The sequence below is a fragment of the Marmota marmota genome, unplaced genomic scaffold, assembly GCF_001458135.2.
Source record: "Marmota marmota marmota unplaced genomic scaffold, marMar, whole genome shotgun sequence".
In the NCBI taxonomy this organism is placed as follows: domain Eukaryota; kingdom Metazoa; phylum Chordata; class Mammalia; order Rodentia; family Sciuridae; genus Marmota; species Marmota marmota.
The window spans coordinates 19,932,274-19,955,219 of NW_026000164.1; the positions used below are offsets into that span (position 1 = coordinate 19,932,274).

Consider the following 22,946-nt stretch of genomic DNA (forward strand, 5'->3'; position numbering starts at 1 on the left):
TATAAAGAATGCATATAATTAAGTAGAAAATTAAAATATAGAAAAATAGCAACAATATCAAAGACTTTTTTTGCAGAAAAGTATTGTGCACATGCCTAATAACTACCAAAAGATGCTTAACTTCATAAACAATCAAGCCTAAATTAGAATATTTCTTCCTAGCAAATGAAATTTAATTGTTTGCATTAGCAGGTTATGAAAAAATAGGGCATCACATTTGACAAATTACCTATTTTGAAGCATTGTTTTGTTTTGTTTTGCTGTAGTGGAGATTGAGGCCAGGGATGTTCTGCTAGTAAACTACATCCTCAATCCTCCTTTTTTTTTTGGCCAGGAGTTGGTGGGCAGTGAAGTAGGGCTGGGGAGACCAGGGATTGAACCCAGGAGTGCTTTACCACTGAGCTACATTTCTAAGCCAATTTTTAATTTTGATTTTGTATTTATTTACTTTTTGGTACTAGGGCTTGAACTCAGTGTTGCTCTACCACTGAGCTACATCTCCACTTTTAATTTTTATTTTGGGACAGAGTCTTATTGAGTTGCCCAGACTGACCTCAAACTTGCAATCCTTCTACCTCAGTCTCCTGTAGTTTGGATTACAGGTTTGCACCACTATGCCCAGCTTGAAGGTATTTTTGGTAATATAGCTATGTTTTTAATTTTTATCACTTAATACATTCTCATAATTTCTAAAGTCATATAGTGCTAAAAGTTTATGACTCTCATAGTTCCAGACAATAAAGGTATACAGCACTTTCTTCAGTCTTCACTTTTAGACATTCTCTGTTGATTTCTTGTTTTGTTAGATGAGTGATTTATCTCTTTTGTAGTCCTTCTATTTTCTATTCCCCTTGTACTTCCAATATATTTATATCACTCTCTAGCATAGATTTGTATTTGTATAATATGAAATATGGTTTAGTTTAAGATCAATTAATAGGAGCTGGCGTTGTGGCTCAGTGGTGGAGTGCTTGCCTAGCATGTGTGAGGCAATGGGTTCAATTCTCAGCACTATGTATAAATAAATGGATAAAATAAAGGTTCATCAATATCTAAAAAAAAAATTTAAAAAGTCTATTAATAATAAACATGCAAACTTACCAAAGCATTTCTCCCTAATAATTAGTAAATTCCTAATTCAAGTCAAGCAAATAAAAGTCTCTAAGAGGCCTCATCTCTATAGACTCCACTTTTTAAAATTTAATTGACTCTTTAATCTTATTTACTGAAGTTATTCTGTTAGCTCTCTTTATTATCTGGTATAATAGTTCTCAAAGTCCACTGAAAAAAATAATTTTCAACGCTCCATAAATCTATTTATTGTAAACTTGGGTATTAAGCACAGTTAAGAAAGTAATTACTGTTACTAGAATTTACCTGATAAGCCATGTGTGACATGGTTCATTGCCAAGTAGCATTAAATGTCATCAATTAAACATATATTCCTTATAAGGATTCTTGTTTTTGTTGTTAGTTAAAGACCTTAAATGCTTGGTAAGCAGTTCTGCTAAAACTTGTTTTGTTTTTTTCTCTTTATAGGAGAGTTAATCTTGGTCTATCTGGTGTGAATATCTTATGGATTTTTGGCGAGTAGTTGGTTATTTAATTCCAAACATTTGGACTTTTATTTTATTGAACCAAGCTGAATCTAAGCATCTTTGAGTCACTCCCTCTTCTGAAATAAGATACATATGTGTATATGTTATAGATTCCTTAGATTTAACCAAAAAAAATAGCTATTGTGAAACTTTCTTGTGAAAATATACTCTATATCTTCTACTTTAAAAACATTATCTTTGATTTTATGTTGCATTTCAGAAATTTGAATTGACTATAAAACTGTAACCCTTTGGATTTTTGTTGACACAAAGTAGAGCAGTTCCTTTAATTAAATAAATTTAAGAACCCTTTTTCTTTGTAATAAGAATGATCTACCTCATTCTTCCACCACAAATATGGTTTTTAGTTATGTTATTCAGTAGTATAAGTACTTAAAAAAGAAAATTGCTAATTTAGTTTGTTTTATCTGTTTTCCCAGTGTTCTGCAAATCAGTCTAAAGCTCGTATTCAAAGAAATGAAATTAGTTTCTAAGTTATGTTTTAATTAGTCCATGTGTGTTTTCAAAATATTATTAAAAGAGGCTCGACAGTGTAGGCATTTTAAAATGTCAGCACTAAGATTAAATTTAGTTGGTAGAACTAACTATTTGGATTTTAGTTAAGAGTTTGAGACATTAAGAAAACTGTTGACTGCTTTGGTTTTAGCAACTCAGTTTCACTGTTCCATAGTATTTTGCTGTTAGTTCCGTTCTTTAAGATTATAGTGATATCCTATTCATTTAAAGTTTTTAGATACAGTATTTTAGAATATCTAGAATGAGAAGATACCGAGTTTTAAGTTTTGCTTGACTCTCCATCTTAATTTTCTATGTGTATATGACGTTGCCAGCAGTGGCATATGCTTTTCTTGATTGACATTTTATTAGAGACTGCTGCTTCCATGACCTTTCTGTAAACCTGAAAGTGGCTTAAACCAATATCTTCTAAAGTATTATATATGCGTCCCCTTTTGTATAATTTGTAAATTGTCTTTCAAAAAAGCTGTTTCTGTTTTTAAAAGTTGATGTCAAAAAGAAAGGAACTTTTAACTGTTTTCAATATGTTCAGTATATTTAGTATGACATTTTAAAGGAAAATAATATTTAATTATGTTAAATATAAGAACATGTTAACATTTAAATATGTTTTCAAAAGTTATCCGGATGTCATGGAATAGCAACTGCTATGCTGTTAATCTACAGTGCTGTTGTGTATACTTTATTAAAAGCAGTCCAAAGAAAATTTTTAATAATACATAAGACTATGTTAAAAAAAAAGTGTTTTGTCTGCAATGTGGCTAGACTCTAGGTATAGCTTTCTTACATTAACTTTTCTTTGCAAATGTTTTAGCCAGTTTGTATTTGTCTTCTTTCCTTCCTCTTTTTGGGTGGGTGGGTGGGGGTTGTTGTTGCTGCTGCTGCTGCTGCTGCTGCTACTGAGGATTGAATCCAGAGCCTCATGCATGCTAAACACACACTCTCTTCCTGAACTATAACCCCAGCCCCAAAGATAGCAAATGTTTTGGTCCTTGTGTTAAAATGAGTCAGTATCTACTAATATCTCTAAGTAAATGTTATTTCTAGGATATATGTCACAAGTTTTTTTAATTGCTTGAATCCTTGTGAGGTCAGATCCACTAATTTAGATTATGTGCACTATGTCATTTGTCTTTTCTTCCTCTGTCAGTACCAGCCTTTACTTAAACCACATTTGTTCTTGAGCATACTTCATTTATAATTCAATTCCTCCTGAGACATAACAATACTTTGTTGCTTTGCTTTCTCAAGCTCATGCATACTTTAAACTGATATTTTGATGGTGAAAACGTGTAACATGGAAGGGGACATTTTCTAAACTTAGCCTTGTAATATAAATTATTTACATGTGAACATTGCTCAAAGGGCAGTCTTTGGTACTGTTTCACTATATATGCTTTTCCTTAGCGATCTCATTCATTCCACAGCTTCATTTATCACTTCTCTGCCTGATTCCTGAGATCATCACCAGGCATCACATCTCTCCTGAGCTCTGGTGTTACATTTCCGGTTACCTGTCAGACATTTCCAGTTGGGGATTGTGTAGACTGTCTACATCTGGAACTGAATTCACATCTGCCAAAACTCACTCCCTCTTCTATCATCCCTTTCTCTGTTCTTTGTACTACCAGTTGCCCATCCTCAAAACTCTGGTGTCATCTTTGATTCCTTGAGCTCCCTGGGTCCCCAATCTAATCAGGCAGCAAACCTCATCCATTCTTTCTTAACAATGTCTCTTGCAGCTGTCCCCTTCCATTTCTGCCACCACTCTGCTCATTTACACACTTATCAACTCACACAGGACTACTGCAACAGCCTAATTAATCTCACAGCCTCCTAATTGTTGCCATGCTTCCAGATTTTCCAATTCATCCTACACATTCTCTTCAAATTTATCTTCCTGAAACACCTGTTTGATCATTTCATTCCCCTGATAAATTCCTTAGCTTGACATTTAAAGCCCTCCACAATCTGGCCCCAACCTGGCCTTCAGCAACCAAATCCTTGGCTTCAGCCAGTGCAGGCTGCTCCCTGCTTGCTGGGTTCTCTGCCTGCTCCCTCCTGCTCATCCTCATCAACTCTCTGGGGATTCCCCTCCCATCGCACACTCTCCCCCTGCCTTGAGACTCTCTCTGATTAAACCTGCTGTTTGGACCTCATCCTAACTACACCAGCTGGCACGCATTCTCCCCAAGGGCAGAATCTGTGCTCCTTTTTTGGCACTCAGCAGCCATACAAATGGACTCAAAAATGACTTTTAGTACAACAGTAGGTATCAGATCACATCTCCTCTTCACACAGAACTGAGTTTTTACTAGTTGGAGCTATAAACGCTGCTGTTCGAGAATACTTGATGGGTAAAGCTACCTTTTGGAAAAGGTGTGCATCCTCCTTTCTGAAGTACACCTGTGAGCCAGCCAAGCATGCTAGCTTTCCTTTTGTGGTGAGGCAAGGCCTGAGGAGGAGGAAGCATTCCCGGCCTGGCAAGGAAAAGCAGCAGCACTGCTTGAAAAGTAAAGCATTAGGTAATTGATGCAGCTGAGCCATGTCTTCCTCAGTGATGGGGGTGAAGTCCCTGCACCTATTCACAGCAGTATATTGTTCCAGATACTACAGGGATTGCTGTGAGGTTCCAGGAGAGCCTACCCATCCCTCTAGATATCTCTAATCATCGCTGCCCCTGGACTAAGAGTTGGGGCAAAAGTGTTGGAACATAAGCAGGCTCTGGCAGGAAGGCTTCTGGGAAGGATCCATATAGGGCCTTGTCTGCCCAGTAGAATATGAGCAGTTTGCACAGCCAGCACCTGCTGTTCTTTGGCCCCTGCAACACTGCCTAAGTCACTGGGTCTGCCAGCACTTTCTGTCATGTCTGCAGGATTATTAGGCATCAGCTCTTTGCCACCTCCCTCATTTGATCCCTGGACAGTCATCAGTAATTTAATTTCCACATTGAATGAACTTCAGTGACCTGGGGTGGGACAGATTATGGCTTCCACAGAAGGGGCACTCTGACAGGGTTAGGAAGAAGCAGCCCAACAGCAGGATGGAGATGGCCCAGGTGTACCACAGAGGGACAGAAATACCCAAAGGTATTTCTTAACAGTTCACATCCAGACTATACCAGACACTGATATGGATGAAATTCCTGCCCCCACCCCAGGCCAAAGTCAATATCCTTAAATTATTCTGCCTAGAAGAGATGCTGGCCTGAATGGACAGGTAGGGACTGAGCTCTGTCACTAATTGGGGCAGGGAACTAAACTTTCACGTTAGGAATTTCTGAGAGAGATACAAATACTCTTTATACCTCAGAGATAATCAGGAAGTGTTGGTGAGAACATACAGGCATAATAATGAATGACAGTGCCTAAAAGCAGGTAAAGAAAATTACTTTGAAAAGTTTTTCAAAATAACAAGTTAATGTAAATCTAGGGAATGGCCCCTTTGGCATTGGAAAGTAACTCTCATTCTTGGATCATGCAGAGATGGAGATATTCATGACTTTAAAACTTACACCCCACCCCAGCTGGCTCAGCCCAGCTGTGTCTACCTTCTGCTCCCTCTCTGCCTCCCCACCTCAGACTTGGCCCCACACAGACAAAACCACCCTTGTGTCCTGAAGGCTGGGCTTTATGGTATACCAAGAAATGCCTCCTTCCTATTCCACTTCTAAACTAGAAGGAAAAAATAACAACTCAGAATCAGACTCTGCTTTCATGAACTGCATCCCATAGGAGGAAAGTCAGAAGGTGACAATCTACTCTAGTGGGGGCAAAACTTGTTTTTCCAGGAGCAGCAGCAGGGCGTGACTCTTCCTCAAACACATGGCATGTAGACTGGAATCAGGCAGCCCTGTGATGGTTTTGGCCCAGAATACAGGCACCAGTTTACTGAACTCCAGCTCTGAAGAAAGGCCCCTGTGTTTCTGACAGGGAGGGGTGTCGTGGCGGGACAGCCTGCGGCTGGAGGGGTCCTGCTGCCTCCTGTAAGAGATACTGAAATCATCAGCCCTGAAACCTGGTGGCTGGAGGTGTTACAAGGCTTCCATCGCAAATTAGCTGACAACCCTTAAAAATAAATTCAAGTACAATGTTCTGCTGTCAGTTCAGTGTTCTGCATGAGTTCTTCATGTTCTTCTTATGCCCGTCTTGGAAATTCCAGAAGTTAAGGACCTTAAAGTAGTGGTTACACTCTGCTTAGGCCAAGTGGCTTTGATCAAACTCTGAGGCAAATCCCAGAAAACCAAACATCGTCTCTGATATAAGGATGCTGATTCATAATGAGGATGGGGGTGGGGGTGTGTGTGGGGGAGAAATAGAGGAACTTTAGATAGGGCAAAGGGAAGCATAGGAAAGGGAGGGGACGGGGGATAGAAAAGACAATGGAATGAGACAGACATCATTACCCTAAGTACATACATGAAAACACAAATTGTGTGACTCTACTTTGTGTACAACAAGAGATGTGAAAAATTGTGCTCTATTCATGTAATATGAATTGAATTGCATTCTGCTGTCATATATAATAAATTAGAATAAATAAAATTAAAAAAAAACTTGGAGGCAAATCTACATCCTACAATATGATGTCTCTTAAGTAAGACACTAGATATTTTCTGTGTGGTTAGAAAAATTATCTTTAATTTAAACTGCTTGCTTGCCGTATCTGAAAAAATTGCTTCTTCCCCCTACCCCATCTTTATTTCCCCACTTCCCCACTCCTAGTAGTTTGTGTTGGTGAGAACATACAGACATTTCTGATGTGCTCCTCCTGCCCCTCCCCTGGCAAGTGCAGTGTTAGAGCACTGCAAAAACAAATCTCTGAAGAAAACTGGAGGTCTTTGAGGGAAAGTGCATGCAAGGTGCTCAGTAAGTATTTGTTGAGTTAATAATTTGGCTAAGTAAACAATTCACTTGAAAAGCAGACCTTTCCTTTTCTTGAACTGGAATTTGGATGAATGTGTCTTCTCTGTTGAAGACCATGAAGAGTTCTCTGCCTAGTAGGTAGAAGGGTGAAGAGAAAAGAAGCAAGGAACTGATAATTGGCAGTAGGAGCTAAACTCTGAAAAGAAGACCAAAGGGTCCACTCCAGTTCCATGCCCTCCTGTTGATGAGGCTATATGGAAATTGATTCCGTAGTAAAGGATCTATAAATGGGGCTGTGGTTGTAGCTCAGTGGTAGAGCACTTGCCTGGCATGTGTGAGGCACTGGGTTCCATCCTTAGCACCACATAAAAGTAAATAATTTAAAAAAAAAAAAGGATCTACGGTTGGGGTTGTGGCTCAGTGGTAGAGCGCTTGTCTCATACGCATGAGGCCCTGGGTTCGATCCTCAGCACCACATAAAAACAAATAAATAAAAAACATATTGTGTCCATCAACAACTAAAAAAATATTTTTTTAAAAAAGATGTATAATTGACTAGAAAGAAAAAGGCATCTTAAGATATCTACTGGTAGTTTCTGTGCAATGTGCAAAATTGGTGACATCTTACAAGCCCTCTGAGAACTGGATCAGGTTGAGATGTAGTCCTGATGGCTGGAAATATTCTGACCTAGTCACAGGATACCCTGATTCTTTTTCTTGAAACACTGGAGAATTACCTCCAAGTACATTTCTAATTGGACTAGTGGGTTTTTTGTTTGTTTGTTGTGAGCTATTTATCTGCCATCTGCAGTCCAATCTAGTCATAGGCTGAGTCCCCTGGTCAGGATAATCTCACAAATGCTTGCTCTCGTTTACCTGTATTTTGAACAAATGTACATGCATGTACCAACTGCCAACCATGAACTCCACCAAGGACTGTAAGCAAGAATGCAATGATATATCCTCCTCAAGGAACTGACAGTTTAGAAGTAAAGATGAGATCTTGTGAGAGAGGTATCCCCAAAGAAACCAAGCCAGTGCCTGAGGTTGTGGTGAATCTGCCATATCCCTCTTCTGTAGGCAGTGCAAACTAGTACAACCATCAGGGTAAAGTGAAACTACATGTGTATTCCAGTCACTCCAGCTCCATAACAAATTATCACAAAACAACAATAAAATAGCCATTTAGTATTTTCCTATGGATCAGGAATTCAGACAGGCCTCAAAAGGGGTTGGCCCCTTTCTGCTCCACAATGTCTTTGGCTGGAAGACTGAATCATCTTAAGACCTATTTATACTCTGTTTATGGGGGTCCTAACAGGATATAAACAGAGCACTTTGGCCTCCATGTGTGATATGGGCTTCCTCATAACATGGTGGCTGGGTTCCCAGAGCAAATGTCCTAAGTGAGAGAAAACAAGAAGAGGGAAGGAGCTAATAACAAACATCCTTAGAAGTTCCACAGTGTTTCTTCTGCTTCTGTCAATCAAGGCAGCTACAAAGAGCTGCCCAATCTTTTTTTTTTTTAAACATACTTTTAAAAAATATTTTCTTTTTAGTTGTAGATTTTTATTTTTATCTGGTGCTCAGGATCAAACCCAGTGCCTCACACATGCAAGGCAGGCATTCTACCACTGAGCTACATACAGCCCAAGCTCAAGAACTGCCCAATTTTTTTTAATATTTATTTTTTAGTTGTAGTTGGACATAATACCTTTATGTTATTTATTTGTATGTGGTGCTAAGGATCAAACCCAGGGTCTTACACATGCTAGGCGAGTACTCTACTGCTGAGTCACGGTCCCAGCCTAAGAACTGCCCAATCTTAAGTAGAGGAAACATAGACTCCCACCACCACCACTACTCAATGGAGAAATGCCCCAACACACAGTGTGAAGGTAACATGGGATATATACACATATGTATACATGCCCATTTTTAGAAAATACAGTGTCAATGTGAAATGCAAAAAATGTGTATTTGTATTCTTTAATTCATTGATCCTAGGAAATTTTCTTCTATTCAACAGAAAAAAAAATAGTTATGCCTAAGGTATTTATTGTAAGTATTTATTATTTATCCATCTATCCAGTAAATACTGATTGAAGTACTTTGCTAGGTGCTAGGAATACAAAGAGAACATAAGGTAGCCTTCTTCCTCTCAAATAGCTTCTAGTGTGTAATAGCTTAATACGACCCATCCTAATGCCCAGTGATAAAATTATTTAATAAATCACAGTACACAATTCTATGAGATACAAGCTTGAGACAACATAATGAAACATTAGTAGACTTTTATTTTGATCTTTTAAAAAAATAGCTTTGAAAGACTATGTAGAATGATGGTAGAAATGTTGGATAGAAATGAAAACGGGGGGCTGGGGTTGTAGCTCAGTGGTAGGACGCTTGCCTTGGCATGCATGAGGCACTGGGTTCGATCCTCAGGACCACACAAAAATAAAAAAGGTATTGTGTCCACTAAAACTAAAAAATAAATATTAAAAAGAAATGAAAAATCAAAGTTGTGTGTCTACCATGATAACAATTATGTAAAAATATTCATGCAGGGCTGGCGTTGTGACTCAGAAGTAGAGTGCGCACCTAGCATGCGTGAGGCACTGAGTTCAATCCTCAGCACCACATAAAGTAAAATAAAGACGTTGTGTCCACCTATAAATAAAAAAATAAAATATTTTTTTAAAATGCACGCATATCACCAAGAACTAGAAGAAAATATCCAAATGTGAACTCACTTGTTGAAGTGGGAATATAGAAGATTGTTTTTCTGTTTTCAGGGGTTTTTTTCCCCCCCTAAAGTACTTTTCAATGTTATAATTGCCTTTAAAATTGAAAAAAAAAATCTAGATAAGAAGAAAAGGGGTACAAATAAAATTTTATAGATTAAGAGAAGGGAAAGTTCTTGTAAGTGAGAATCTAATGGGAGAGGATTCATGCAAGAGGTGGCATCTGGATTTTAGTAGAAGGAAGAAGTAGGAGTCAAGACATGAAAACAGGAAAAGATGTCTCTAGAAAACTATAGAGAAGCCAACCTGAGCTGGGTTTAGGGGCACATGGGATGATGGGACTGAATGGAAAACGGGGTCTGAAGTACTATAGGAAGGATCACAAATGTTATTAGGAGATACCCTGAAGCTTGTGGAGCAGAAACTCAAAGCAGTGCTGAAGGAGGGTGGCTCTGCCCACAGTCCTGCAGGTGGACCACAGCTAGAACAGCTGATGAGAGAGGGGCTTTCTTTGAGGAGGCTACTGTAGTAACCCAGGGCCTGGCTTCCTGAGGTGGCAACGAAGAGAGAGCATTAGTTGAAGGATGACCACAACCAGTGCACACAACTCGAGGTTTCAGTCTCAGTGGTTGAAAAGATGGTGGCACAAATAACAGCAGTGAGGAAGGAAAAGGAGTGGAGCAGAAGAGAAATTTTAACCATGTCACCCTTGAGCTGCTATTGGAACATCCACGTGAAGATGACAATGGATTGTTAGAAATCTGAATCTTAAGTAGGAGATGCTTACCTTAGGCAGAACACCTTGGATGTAATCATCCTCAGAAAGTTCTTCCCTTGGCTGTCTTTACCAATTCCTTCCTGTCTTCATTAAGATCTCTATCCAAAAAAAAAAAAAAAAAAAATCTCTGGGCTGGGAGTGTGGTAGAGTACTTGCCTAGCCAGCAGAAGGCCCTGGGTTCCATCCCCAGCACTGGGGCAAAAAAGATCTCTGTCAAAATATCACTTCTGCATTCATTTTCATGGCATGTGACATGCCATCACCTCACCTTTCCAACCCTTCATTGCACATACCTAAAATTCAACTTACTATCTGTGCCCCAACTAACAACCCCTGTAGAATGGAACCCTGACTTCATCCTCCTGTCAGAGGAACTGAACACTAACTATGTAGCCAGACACCATGATGGATGCTTGTAATCCCACTAATTCAGGAGGCTGAGGCAGGAGGATCACAAATTCAAAGCCACCGTGATCAACCAATTTTGTCTCAAAACTAAAAGGGTTGGGAATATAGCACAGTGTTAGAGTGCCTCTGGATTCAATCCCCAGAAACACATACACACACCCACACACACACACACAAACACACGCACGTACACACAAAAAGCAACTCCACAAATTTCTGCTGTGAATTTATGCAACAAACAGCATGTTTTTCTGACCCCTTTAGTTCAAGGGTTTATATTTTTCCTGCTATGGTATAGGTCAAAATTACAACCCACCTGGGCACAGTGGCAAACACCTGCAGTCCCAGCAGTTCAGAAGGCTGAGGCAGGAGTACCACAAGCAGGTAGTGTTGGCTTTTCTGGCTGCTTCAGCTTTTAGTTAAGATGTTTTTTCTTCTTGTCATGGCTCAGGAAAACTTAGAAGTGGTTTTAGAGATCAAGCAGTTGGACTGTCGTTTTACAAAAGGCCTGAAAGCCCACAGAAGGCCTGGAGTGCCCCCGCCCTGCTTGGTCCTGGCATCTGAGGAACCAGGCTGCTGTGCTCTTTTCTCCTCTCCTTTCCCTTCCCCATCATGCTGGCTCTCTGGTGCCGGGTCACCAGTCTGGTCTGACACTCCTGGGACCTCCCATTGCCTCCTTGGGTCAGACTGTTCTTTCAGCTTCTGGTCAAAGAGACAAGAGGCTGCCCAGTCCTTGCCTCCCTTGAGTGGAAGTGATGGGACGACCTCATGGTGGCTGAGAAAGGAGAGTTGATCACGGTGCTGATTCTAGCTCCCTTTGAACCACTCAGAGTCTACCCCAAGATGGCTGGAGAGGCTGCAGGAGGCCTTCCTGGCTGGACCTAGCCTGGGTGCAGGCTCACTGGGATGGAGCTGGGGGCAGGCAACAGACCTTCATCCTGGGGAAGGCAGGAGGAGGAGGGGACGGACTAGGCCCTGGGGTTAATATAGAGCAGAAGAGCGACAAGGACAGATGAATGTGCCACAGGGAGCCAGGGGCAGGCGGGTGAGGTGTCAGATGGGCACGCTTTCCTCCAGGGGCAGGCAGGTTGTGCGAGAACTGAGGCGGAGGAGAAGGGAGTGATTAGCAAGTGGGGAGTGAGTCTTGCATCCAGTCCCCTGGCAGCCCCACACGCTGTGCGCCCTCCTGGGTATGGCTCCATGCCAGGCTGCACAGCTGGTACCAGAAAGGGAGCCAGGGCTCCCATGGGGCCTCTAGAGGATGAGCCTGGAACCTGGCTTCTAATGGCCACCTGCTCCTGGCTTGAATTCAGAGTCGCATGGCAGCTCTGCCTCTGGGCCTTGCTTGCTTTTCTTTTCATGGCTCTGAGCAGACCCTGAGCTAACAGGCAGTATTGCTCCCCACTGCCCTGGCCACCTCCATAGACTGAAGGCTTCTGGTTTCTAGGTTCTTTGAGCTGTGAGGGAAGCAGGAGCAGCCAGTGTCCCCCCACAGCACTCCTTTCACCTGGGCCAGCCTTGAGGAGGACAGCAAGGCCCAGGTCCACCTACTGCAACGGGGAGAATCTGGCAGGACAGAGACCCAGAGAGAACATGGTTGTCCTCAACCTGGAGGGAAAAGGCACTCTGGAAACTCATACAGAGGTACTCTAAGTGTGGCCCTGGCCAGGGAAGCCCAAGGCAGCCATGGCCCCCCAACACAGCCATGCTGCCTCTCTGATGACATTTAGGTCACTAGTTTTCCATGATACGTTGAGTTGTGGGCAAAAGAAACAGCTGGTTTTCATTCCCTACCATGGGCTGAGAACTGCAGTGGTTCTCAGGTGGCCAGGTCCCTCATCCTGCAGCTGCATTCCTGGCCAGTGTTTTCCAGAGCTGACTGACCTCTCTTCCTCACCCACATGAAACCCAGGTTGACATTTCACTGAATTCTAGTTAGAGGTCCCTGAAAGGGTAGGAGTGGGGACAGGGTGGCCATGGGCAGAGAAGACCCCAACTGTAGTGAGGGAACCTGCCACAAGAGGCCCCAGGATGAACCAGCACTCCCCTGGAGCTGCCATTTCTTAGGAGCTTCTGCTCCTAATGCTACCCCCTGCATAGGACCTGGGCAAGGAGAGGGATGAAGGGCCACAGTGGTCGTGCCATCCTGACCCTTGTGGCTGTTCAGGCAAGGTGCTGCTGGCTCTTCTGAGGTACCCTTTGGATGTGGGCAGTAACTCAGATGCCACATGCCAGGTGTAGCCTTTCAAGTTGTGCCAACAGCCCCAAAGGACCAGGAAGTTTTACATGCCCTTTTGGTGATCCCTTCTGTTTGCCCTCTCCTGCCAGAAACAGGGTGGGGAGAGGGGGTTGGGAAGCTGGAGGCCACCCCTCTCCTCAGCTAGCCCCAGGACAGGGAAGAGCCAGGGGTGCTGCACGCCCCATCTTTCCCCGCTGCTAGACACTGCAGGAGGGGATCTGGCCTCTGGCACTCAGCATCCCTCCCCTGCCCTCTGCGTCAGTCTGCGGATTTATTGAACACTTAATCTGCTCAGGGCCCTGTCTGCTTCACCTTTGGCTGATCACTTTCTTTCCCTGTATCCATTTTCTCCGTCTGCAAAATGAGATCAATAAATCTCAGTGCTGAGGTACGAGGCCCCCTGACAGCAGAGCTGGTAAAGGAACAACAGCCAGGGGCCTTCACTCTTCTGCGCAGCCTGAGCCAGTGTGAGGCACTGACGCAGTTTCTCTCTAATGGCAAAGACGTGCAGAGAGTGAGTCATGGTCAGGACCCTTGTCTCCTTGCTGCCTCATGGCGTGGGTGACAAACTTGGCCTGTTCAAGTCACAGATTCACTGGAGGCCAGGAGTGAATGGGCTCCTGGTATATTTGGTGGGGGTGGGGGGGTATATATGGGTGTGGTATGCGTGTGGTTTGTGAGGTGTATGGAGGTTTGTGAGAGTGTGTGTGTGGTATTTATGGTGTGTAAGGTGTGTCTGTGTGTTCTGGTTTGTGGTGTGTGGGGGGTGTGGTTGGTGGTGTGTGTGGTGGGTTGTGAGGGGTGTGGTGTGTGTAGTACGAAGTGTATATGTGTGGTACTGAGCCACGGAGGGTGCTGCCTGGTAGCTGGAGTCAAACCATGGGAAATATCCCCATTTATTTTGCCCCCTGGGACTGCTCTAGGAAGGGGCTTTGGTTTGAATTCCTGATTGTGGTTCTTAAAGTGTGGTTTGCAGACTGGCTTAGAGCAGAATCCATCTGTGGGTTTTATGTAAAGTGCAGGTTCAGGCCTGACTCAGTTTACTGACTGAGAACCTCTAGGTTGGCGCCTCACCACCTGCACCTCAAGATCCCAATAGCTCTTCCTCACACTCAGGCCTGAGCGCCATGGCTGCAGTCGGTTGGGTTCACACAAACCCCTGCCTGCTCTGTGTGGGTCACCACTTGCCAGTGTGTACTTTCAGAGGTGGCAGCAGTCACCTCTATGGGTTACTGTCATCCTTGTGTGCTAACATTCTTGAATTTTTTTGGGGGTGGGGGTGGGGTAGAGGGTTAACCAGGAATTGAACTCAGGGGCTCTTGACCACTGAGCCACATCCCCAGCCCTATTTTGTATTTTATTTAGAGACAGGGTCTCACTGAGTTGCTTAGCACCTCACTTTTGCTGAGGCTGGCTTTGAACTTGCAATCCTCCTGCCTCAGTCTCCCAAGCTGCTGGAATTATAGGCATGTGCCACTGCACCCGGCCCATTCTTGAACCTCTGATTAGCCTGCATCACATTGCACCATTTTGTGAGTGGATTTGTTTCTTAATCATTTTATATCCTTGAGAGTAGACCCATTTCCCGTTTTTTTTCTTGTTTCCTTTTCCCAGTACCTAATGTGGGTATAGTGTGTGTGTGTGTGTGTGTGTGTGTGTGTGTGCTTGTGTCTGTGTGTGTGTGTGCGCACGCGCACGTGCTGGCCCAGGATTCATGTGTGCTTAGCATAGGCTGTACCACTACACCACACCTAGCCCCTGGTATGGGAGCTTTGCCCTCAGCCTGTGCTAAACTATTTGCTGAAACAAAATGGTCACTTAGAGAGGGCCTGGAGGACCCTCAGAGCCATGTGTGGAGGAAGCCCTCTTTGCAATGGACCACATACCTTCAGCTAGGCAGCCGCCCCTTCCTGGGGTGACCTGCCTTGTCTGGCCCACCTGCCCTCCCCATGTGAAGATGAGGGCCAGGCTCCTTCTGGCAGATCCAGAGCAAAAGAAGACACAGCGGAGGCAGCAGCAGGTAGCACCCATGTCTTCATCTTCTAGGTGGGTGGGTGGGGGCTTGTGAGTCTGGTCACTTTGCCTGGCCTCAGTGCTCAGCCCTCCCAGGCCTCACCCCACTGCTTCCTGTCACGTCCAGCAGCAGTGAGAGCACCCTTCTGCAGGGAGAGGCCCTGGTGCTGCGACTCACCATGAGACTTCAGAGAGCAGAATCTGGGAAAGGGACAGCATGTCTTCAAAGCCGAGCAGCCCCTGGTGGGAGCAAGAGGTCTTGAGGGCTTTCATGATCTAAGGTTTCTCAAGCCTTTCACCTCCCCCTACCCTCATGTTGAATCAAATTTTAACTGAAACCTGTAAAGTGCAAAGTCTTGCAGAAATCATTACAAGAATCTTCTGGAAAATAGGGACTGACAACACTCCCTGCAGGGATGAGGATGAAAGTAATTCAGGGCTTACCAAGCCCTCTGGGCAACAAGTCCCAGGGCACCCAGCAGCCATCTTTGCCATCTCAGTGCTATCCTATTCATGGTCTCATTAAAAGAAAACCAAAACGGCCATATTGGAGCTGGGCGTGTAGCTCAGGGGCAGAGCGTTTGCCTGGCATGTGTAAGACCCTGAGTTCCATCCCCAGAACTGAAAAACAAAACAAGCCGTATTATTTGGCTCCCATCTGGTCTTTTGAAATGTAAGAAGGACTTTAATCCATAGAACATTAAAGAATTAAATCACTTTGCAATAACAAGGAAGCTACCAGCTGGCCCTTACAAAGTGACCTTGCCAGAGTGGATGGGGAGTGAATGGCCCCACATGGGCCTGCCTTTCCTCCCAGGGAAGAGTGAGCAAGGGCACCATTTCAGGTTCCAAATTTACCCCAAAATGACTTCCCAAATGCAGAAGATTTATGCCTCTGAACAACTTATATCCAAAACATCACTGGCTTTCCTCATCCCACTGTCCCCACCCTAAGCCAGCCCCCTTCAGTTTCCTATTCCAGGTCAAAAATTCCAACATGCCCTTGTCAGGAAGTGTTGGCATTTCTAGGCCCTCAAAGAAGGCCCCCCAGAGGAACAGTATGGAAAAGTCTAAAAGGAGAAAATAAATTACCTTGGTAGATGAAACAAGAAAGTTCACCTCATTCTTCCCCCAAGCCTGAATCTAGGACGTGCCACTGCTCTTCTTGAAGCCACCTTTCTCTCAAGGGGAAGAACCCGACGCTAAATCTGTGGAAGAAAGATGAAGAGGCAAACTGCCCAACAGTCTGGGAGCACTCTAGTGGCACAAACTGGCCTGCCCCTTCTCTAGGAGCCACAGAGAGGGAGTCTAAATGTCTAGACCTGGGAGCACAACCCACAGTAGAAGATTCCCACACATGCTCCTCTGGCAATGGTGCCCTAACTTTTGTGTCCCCAGGAAAAAGAGAAAAAGGGGAGTGGAGAACCTTTGGGAGGCAGGATGGAAACTGGAGCCGGCCTTGGAAGCACTGTGAGGAGGCAGCTTGGGATCTGCTTTCCCCAAAAGGGCTGTTGAGGAAGCAGTTTGAGGTCAATCTTCCCACCAAATGATACTCTTGCAGACTGAGCCACTTGGCTGGCTCCCCTTTCATCTCGCTGCTCCACCCTGGGCTCTTTACAAGCTGTGGAAACTACTCCCTGGTACTTGCTGAGTAACTAAGGCCTCTTGACCAATGGTGCCCTTTTGGAGGAACTGGCCATTATCACCCTGGGTAGCACTCTGGCCCACTCAGGTTGGAGAGGTCCATCTGAGGTGTGAAGTGGTGAGGAAAATATCTCCCTGAAGGTGAGTAGTGATCCTGGGAAGAGCCCTCCTGATGTTGGCATTGGCTCAAGGCATGTGAGGGTGTGGGGCAGCTCATGTGGCTGGAACCACATGTTCCACAAGCTCTTAAATGTGGCTTTGTGGTCCTAGCAGTGTCTCACAAGACTCCTACCAGACACTTTTCTGGTCACCCTTTTATAATTCTTGTACTTGATCTTCACAACCTTTTCAGTGGGGCCCAGGTGGTCATCAGAACCCTTCTGCCTGCTGGGCTGTTCTCCTCAGGACATGGCCCCCCACAGTTTCAGGCTCAGAGCCTATGAGTTCAGCAAGCCCAGAAGAAAGCAGCTCTTTTTGACTTAATTCTTTAAAAGAAAACCTAGAGAATAGCATAGACAACACTTGTACCTCCCACCCAGAATTGTCACATCATCCCATTATGTAAAATCTGTGCTTAAATTTTTTTAATGAGAAAGTTTTATTAAAGAAATACCAAAACATCAAAAACACTACCACCCAAGTCTTGACTTTCCACGATGCCCCATTGTATAGTCCCCTGGATGACTCAAATGAGAGACATTTATTCTCCCATAATTCTAGGTGCTTGAAGTCTAAAATGGAGGTGTCAGCAGGGTTAGTTCCTTGTGAGGGGCAGTTGGGTCCATGCTTCCCTCCTCACTTCTAGAGGTTTGCTGGCAATCTTTGATGTTCATCAGCTTGTAGACATATTACCCCAAACTCTACCTTCACATTTGCATATTGCTCTACCTGTGTGTGTGTGTGTGTGTGTGTGTCCATATTTACCCATTTTGTAAGGTTAACATTCATGTTGGATTAGGGCTCATTCTAATGACTTCATTTTAATTTGATCATCTTTGCGGAGACCCTATTTCCAAATAAGGTGTTGTAGTTTAGGACTCGAACATATCTATTTTGGAAGGGATATCATTCAGCCCACCACACCACTAAGGACCTAACTTGCCCTGACACGTGGCCGCCATGGAGCCTTGAGGACAGCGTTGATAACTAGCCTGGGCAGAGTTGACTGTATCCCATCTTGGAGCGATCACAGGTAATTTCACAAGTCAGATGCAATTCACACCTCCATGTTCCATCACAGCAACCTGTCAACACGCCTGTCGACTTGGTTAGACACAATTTCCAGGTGTCGCAGGACCATTCAACATGTGGCAGGTCAGCCTTCGCTCAGCAGCAGGGACAAGCCTCCTGCAGTCAAATGCAGAGGCTGTCCTGGAGACCCGGATGCTCCAGTAGCTTTCAATTTCTTACTCTGTGCCAGTGCACCCACGCCCGACACTCTGCCAAGCAGGCAATTCCAGCAAGAGTTTTCTCAAGATCTATTGCCCAAAACATACTTACGTTTGGCATGGCCATTTGTATTCCTTCTAAGTCCATTTTTGCATTGCTGACTTCAAGAAAAGCTAATTAATTATTTTAGACACCACTATTAAATTGACATAGTGATTAATCTGATAATCCTTTTTATGAAATTACCTCTGAAATGCTAACTTTTCATCTTTTGAAACTCACTGTGTAAATTACTCTGAAGATTACATTGTAACAGCTTTGGGCTCTGTAAATCTTAATGGCAGGTTTTTTTTTTTTTTTTTTTTTGCCAAAAGCAAGAAAAGCTGTCCTGAATTTATCAGGTCAATCAGAAAAGAAGGAGGCAGGCAGGAAATTGAAGGTGACTCATGCTGCAAGTGGAAGTTTCGACTGATGGAACTGTTAGAACCTGCTGTTACTGGTTAGATAGGAGCCTCATGAAGCAGAGGAGCACGCACAGCCCCTGGTTGCAGATATCCCTGAGAGAAAAGCCAGCATGAGTCTGAGAGATGGTCCCCTCCCCTTCTCCCTCACCCCTGCATCTCCGCCCAATGCATAGGGCTGGGTCTCTCTCACTGCCACTAACTCTGCGCAATCCCCAAAATTCCTTGGTGTGGGGCAGGAGCATACCTGAGCTATTGTCTTCCACCCTGCTGAACCCAGTGGGCAGGACCCTGGCACTCCAATGGTGCTAGAGATACTGTTGCATAGGACCTTAAAGCCGGGCTGGAGCTACCAAGCTTGGTAGAAGTAGCAGTATCTACTTTTAGTCTTTTTGTTAAAGCTAGTTTGCTGCTTTTTTGATTTAGTAGTAACCCTTGTACATCTCTGTGTATGCCTATCTTAAGGCACAGGTCTCACTTGTCTGGAGGACAAAACCTGCTGAACCTGTGGTCCCATTTATCTACTGTTATAGTTTTGATATGAAGTTCCCCCAAAAGCTCCTGTTACTACAGGAATGGAGGTGGAATGATCAGATGAGAGCTGTGATCTAATTAGCCCATCCTAGTTTGAATGGATTGACCGGGTGGTAACTGTAGGTAGGTAGGGCATGGATGGAGGAGGTGGTCACTGGGGGTGTGCCCCGGAAGGGTGCATTTTCCCTGCCACTCCTTCCTTTCTCTGGTTTCCTGCTGCCACAAGGTGAGCAGTGCTCCATTGCTAGGCTTTCCACCATGATGCGCTTTCTTACCTTGGTCCCAGAGCAACGGAGTTGGCCCTCTATGGACTAAATCTCTGAAATTGTCAGCTCAAAATAATCTTTTCCTCTTCCAAGTTGTTCTTGTCAGGGATTTTGGTCACTGTGATGAAAAGTTGACTAACCTACCATCCATCCATCCAAGAGTGAGGCTCCAGAGAGCACAGGAACAAGGCAGATGATTCCGGTCCTCACAGCACTTCCATTTTACAGAGGGAGTCAGACAACAACAAGATGATCACAAAGTGAGATGGGAAGAGGACAGGGCTAGGGGAGGAGAGGGTATAGATACAACTTAAAATCAAGGCATCAAGGTTTGGTGACCTCATGGTGATACCCTCGCCGTGGCTCTGCCTCACTGAGATGACATTTGAATAAAGAACTGAAGTTGAGGAAATAAAGAACTGATGGTGTAAGTATGCAGGACAGCATTCCAGGCAGAGCCAGCCACCAGTGCCTAGGCCTCAAGAGGGAGTGTGCCTGACTAAGGAGCAGCAGGGAGACCTCTGGCTGGAGTGAGCCAAGAGACGAGGTAGGTGTTCAAGTTAGGGAAGTTTGGAATCTGTGGGCCATGGAAAGATCTGAGATGTGGCATTTCTGGATTTTTGCAAGGGAAAAGCAGGCCTATTTGCCTTTTCTTGTCTTTGCCCTTGGTTCTTTCCTGAAGGTATCTCCCAGGAAGACCACAAGCATCTGAGGTCTTATGTTAAGAGAGGAGGCCTGAGGCCTGGATTTCCTGGGCCTAGAAGCCTCACTGCTAGAGGGGGTTGTTGTCTAGCCAGGGGAAACTGAGCTAGAAGAATCCAGCTTCTGGCCAGCATCCCTGCTGCTAAGTCAGGGGCAGGTGGAAGCTACTCAGGTTCACTCAGCTTTGCTGGGACAGGAAGCTTACCCACCCACAGCTCCCTCTCCCACACACAGGTCAGGAATGGAATGAGTTTCTGAGGAATCTGACAGGAAGTCTTGAGAGGTTTCTGACCCCCTTCAGGTTGCTCCTGAGAAGGGCTTTGGTGATATGGCTTCCGTCAGTAGAGACTTCATTCAACTACTGGAGAGTGACATGGTGACAGTCTTGGCCTTCAGGATGGGAGGGGGTAACCCCTGAGACCCACACCCACGATTTCAAGCAGGAGTTATTCCGTTGTTCCCTGAGGCTCACCTCTTCCAGCAGCCATTGATCCCATACTGAGGGATCAGGCTCCAGAAAAACAGGACAGGTCTTGAGGAGTAAGATGGGGCCAGCCAGGTGCTCCCAGGGGAGCAGTGTCCTGCCCGCTCTCTGAGATGGGGAACTAGGGATCTCTCTGTTTCACACAGACTCTTGTTCGGGTCTGAGTCCCTGGGTCTCTTGGTCCCAGCTCCGTGGCTGCCCCTTGGAAGGGCTTTCTGGAAAAGGGCAGTGAGGTGGGAGTGGGAAGGTCTGGGACTTTGGTATCTGTTTTCTGTTTCTTGGGTGGATGACTGCATTTTTGGTGCAAACCCACTCCTGGGGTGTCTCTGTCCCCAGGCCCTGGCTCATCTGCCACTCCACTAGGGTGCCCAAGGTCCCCTCTCCCCCCAACACCAGGCCCATGTAGTGTTCCAGAATGACTCCCACCGCGACCACGGTAAAGGCTTTTGCAGTGAATCTTTTTTTTCCCTCAGAAATTACACGCACACATCGGAGAGCCGTGTCGACCGCCCTCTGGGTTGCCATGGAAACAGAGCCTTCTTTCCTCCCCACCTCCCCCCTGTTTACCTTGGTCAGGGACTGCGGCAGAAATCAGCCTGTCGCGGGAGAAGGGGTGGGCGGCAAAGAGGAGGAGGGAGAGCCAGCCCGCCCTAAACCAGATCATTCCGGTTCGGAGTGGCTCCCCCTCCCGCACTGGGAGCCGCCCTCTGCAGTCTGGTGGCCGGGGCTGCGTAAGCTCTGGTCCCTGAGCAGCTTTAATGGAGGGTCCGAGACTTCCGTGCCAAGCCCCTGCCCCCAGTTCCACACAGGGTCCTTGTCTCCCTTCCTGCCAGGGCCTGGCTCTGGGTAGCCTCTACAGGAGCTGCCCCAAGTTGTGGGCTGTTTGTCCTGAAGGATGTCACTATGCAAGAGTCCGTGCTCAGGGTGGGTGACTGAGCACCCCGGGTGCCCAGGCCTAAAGTGGCCGGGACCAGGGGCTTGCCTCCTGCTGGCACGCTCCCTGTGGCGCCAGAGGGGCCCTTGGGTGTGGCTGTTGGGCTGAAAGCTTCCCGTGCTGTTAGGCTAAGTGACCAGCGATGCCACAGCTGCCCGCTGCCTCTCCTTCCTCACTTCCCACGCCCCTTCCTGGGCTTCCCCTGGGACGTGGCACCTGGAGGCACCTAGAGCTGGGTATTGTGTCTGGAAACAGATGGAGTGTGCCACTTTCCAGCACCCTCGAGTACGCTGGCTCGGTCCTCGGAGGCTTTCGAGAACTTTCCGCACAGCTCCTGGTCAGCCTCCTCCCCTCCTCCCATGGAAGCTCCCTGAAGGCAGCGCCGTGTCCCGGGTGCATCCAGCCCCGCCCGCAGTATCGTGTGCTCAGTTAGCAGCGGCCCAACCAAGGGCCACCGCTTAGCCTCCCCGAAGCGGTGGCCACCTCCTGGCGGAGCACCGCCGGGCTCCGCTGCTCGCTAGGGGGCGGCAGAGAAGCCACCCCGCAAGGCTTTTTGGAGACGACTTGGCGCGAGCACGAGGCCATCTTGTTGCGACCTGAAAACCGCGACTTTTGCTCTCCAGCTATGTGTGCGGCGGGCATCCTGCCCCAGCTGGCAGGGATCGGGGGCAGGTGGGCGGCTGCGGGCAAGGTGGCGCTTTGGGGACTCCCCGCGCACCGCTAGCAGCACAGCTTCACCGACCAGTCCCGGGCTTCACGGTGCTGCTAGGCTGCTCCGCCGTGAGCTCCGCCCACCCCGGGAAGTGTCCCTTTTTGAGAGCCCTGTTGGTGGCGATGCAGGTTAATCGGCAACCGGGCGGGGAGGGTGCAGGAAGGATGCGAGTTCTTAAGCATGTGCCTTCTTAGGATCAGAGGCTGCTCATCCTTTCTCTGGGCTTTGAGGGCCAGGGAACTCCCTTGGCAAACCACTTACCATGGCTAGCTTTGGCCTACCAATCAGTGAAATGGGGCTAGGATTTCCAGGCATACGTTCCTCTACAGATTGGCTGAGAAGAGAATGCTGGGCTACCAAGGCACAGCTTGCGGGTGTGGTGGGGTGCAGAAGCAGATGGAAAGCGGGCGATCTAGGCCTGAACGTCCCATTGTGCAAGTAGCTCTGAGCAACCTCCATGGTCATCGTTCTTAGGGATCATGTCTTTGTGGGTAGCGCAGGATGAGCAAGGGACAGATGCTGACACCCTGAACCATATTCTGATCTTGGTTGTCTTCAGGATGACCTGGTTCTGGTGATAAATAAGAGCCAGATGCATGCTGGGTGTGGTGCTGACCACCTGTAATCCCAGCGACTCA

The 22,946-nt window shown here is 46.0% G+C and overlaps 1 protein-coding gene and 1 long non-coding RNA gene across 3 annotated transcripts in view; one reads left to right on the top strand and one right to left on the bottom strand.

The window, feature by feature from the left end:
• Tmem209 (transmembrane protein 209) overlaps positions 1-2,800 on the top strand; it is a 33,053-nt gene extending 30,253 nt beyond the window's left edge. For both annotated transcript variants that reach the window (XM_015493828.2, XM_048786931.1), the window contains exon 15: positions 1,540-2,800. In XM_015493828.2, coding sequence (XP_015349314.1) covers positions 1,540-1,594 — 55 coding nt within the window. In that variant the 3' untranslated portion in view covers positions 1,595-2,800. The remainder of the gene's footprint in view (positions 1-1,539) is intronic.
• A 6,268-nt stretch (positions 2,801-9,068) lies between these two features.
• LOC125611651 lies at positions 9,069-21,695 on the bottom strand. Its single transcript, XR_007341887.1, has 4 exons — positions 21,230-21,695; positions 16,275-16,390; positions 15,361-15,422; positions 9,069-12,029 (listed from the first exon to the last, which is right to left on the bottom strand). It is a non-coding gene; the product is annotated as an uncharacterized LOC125611651 (long non-coding RNA).
• Between the last annotated feature and the right edge of the window lie 1,251 nt (positions 21,696-22,946).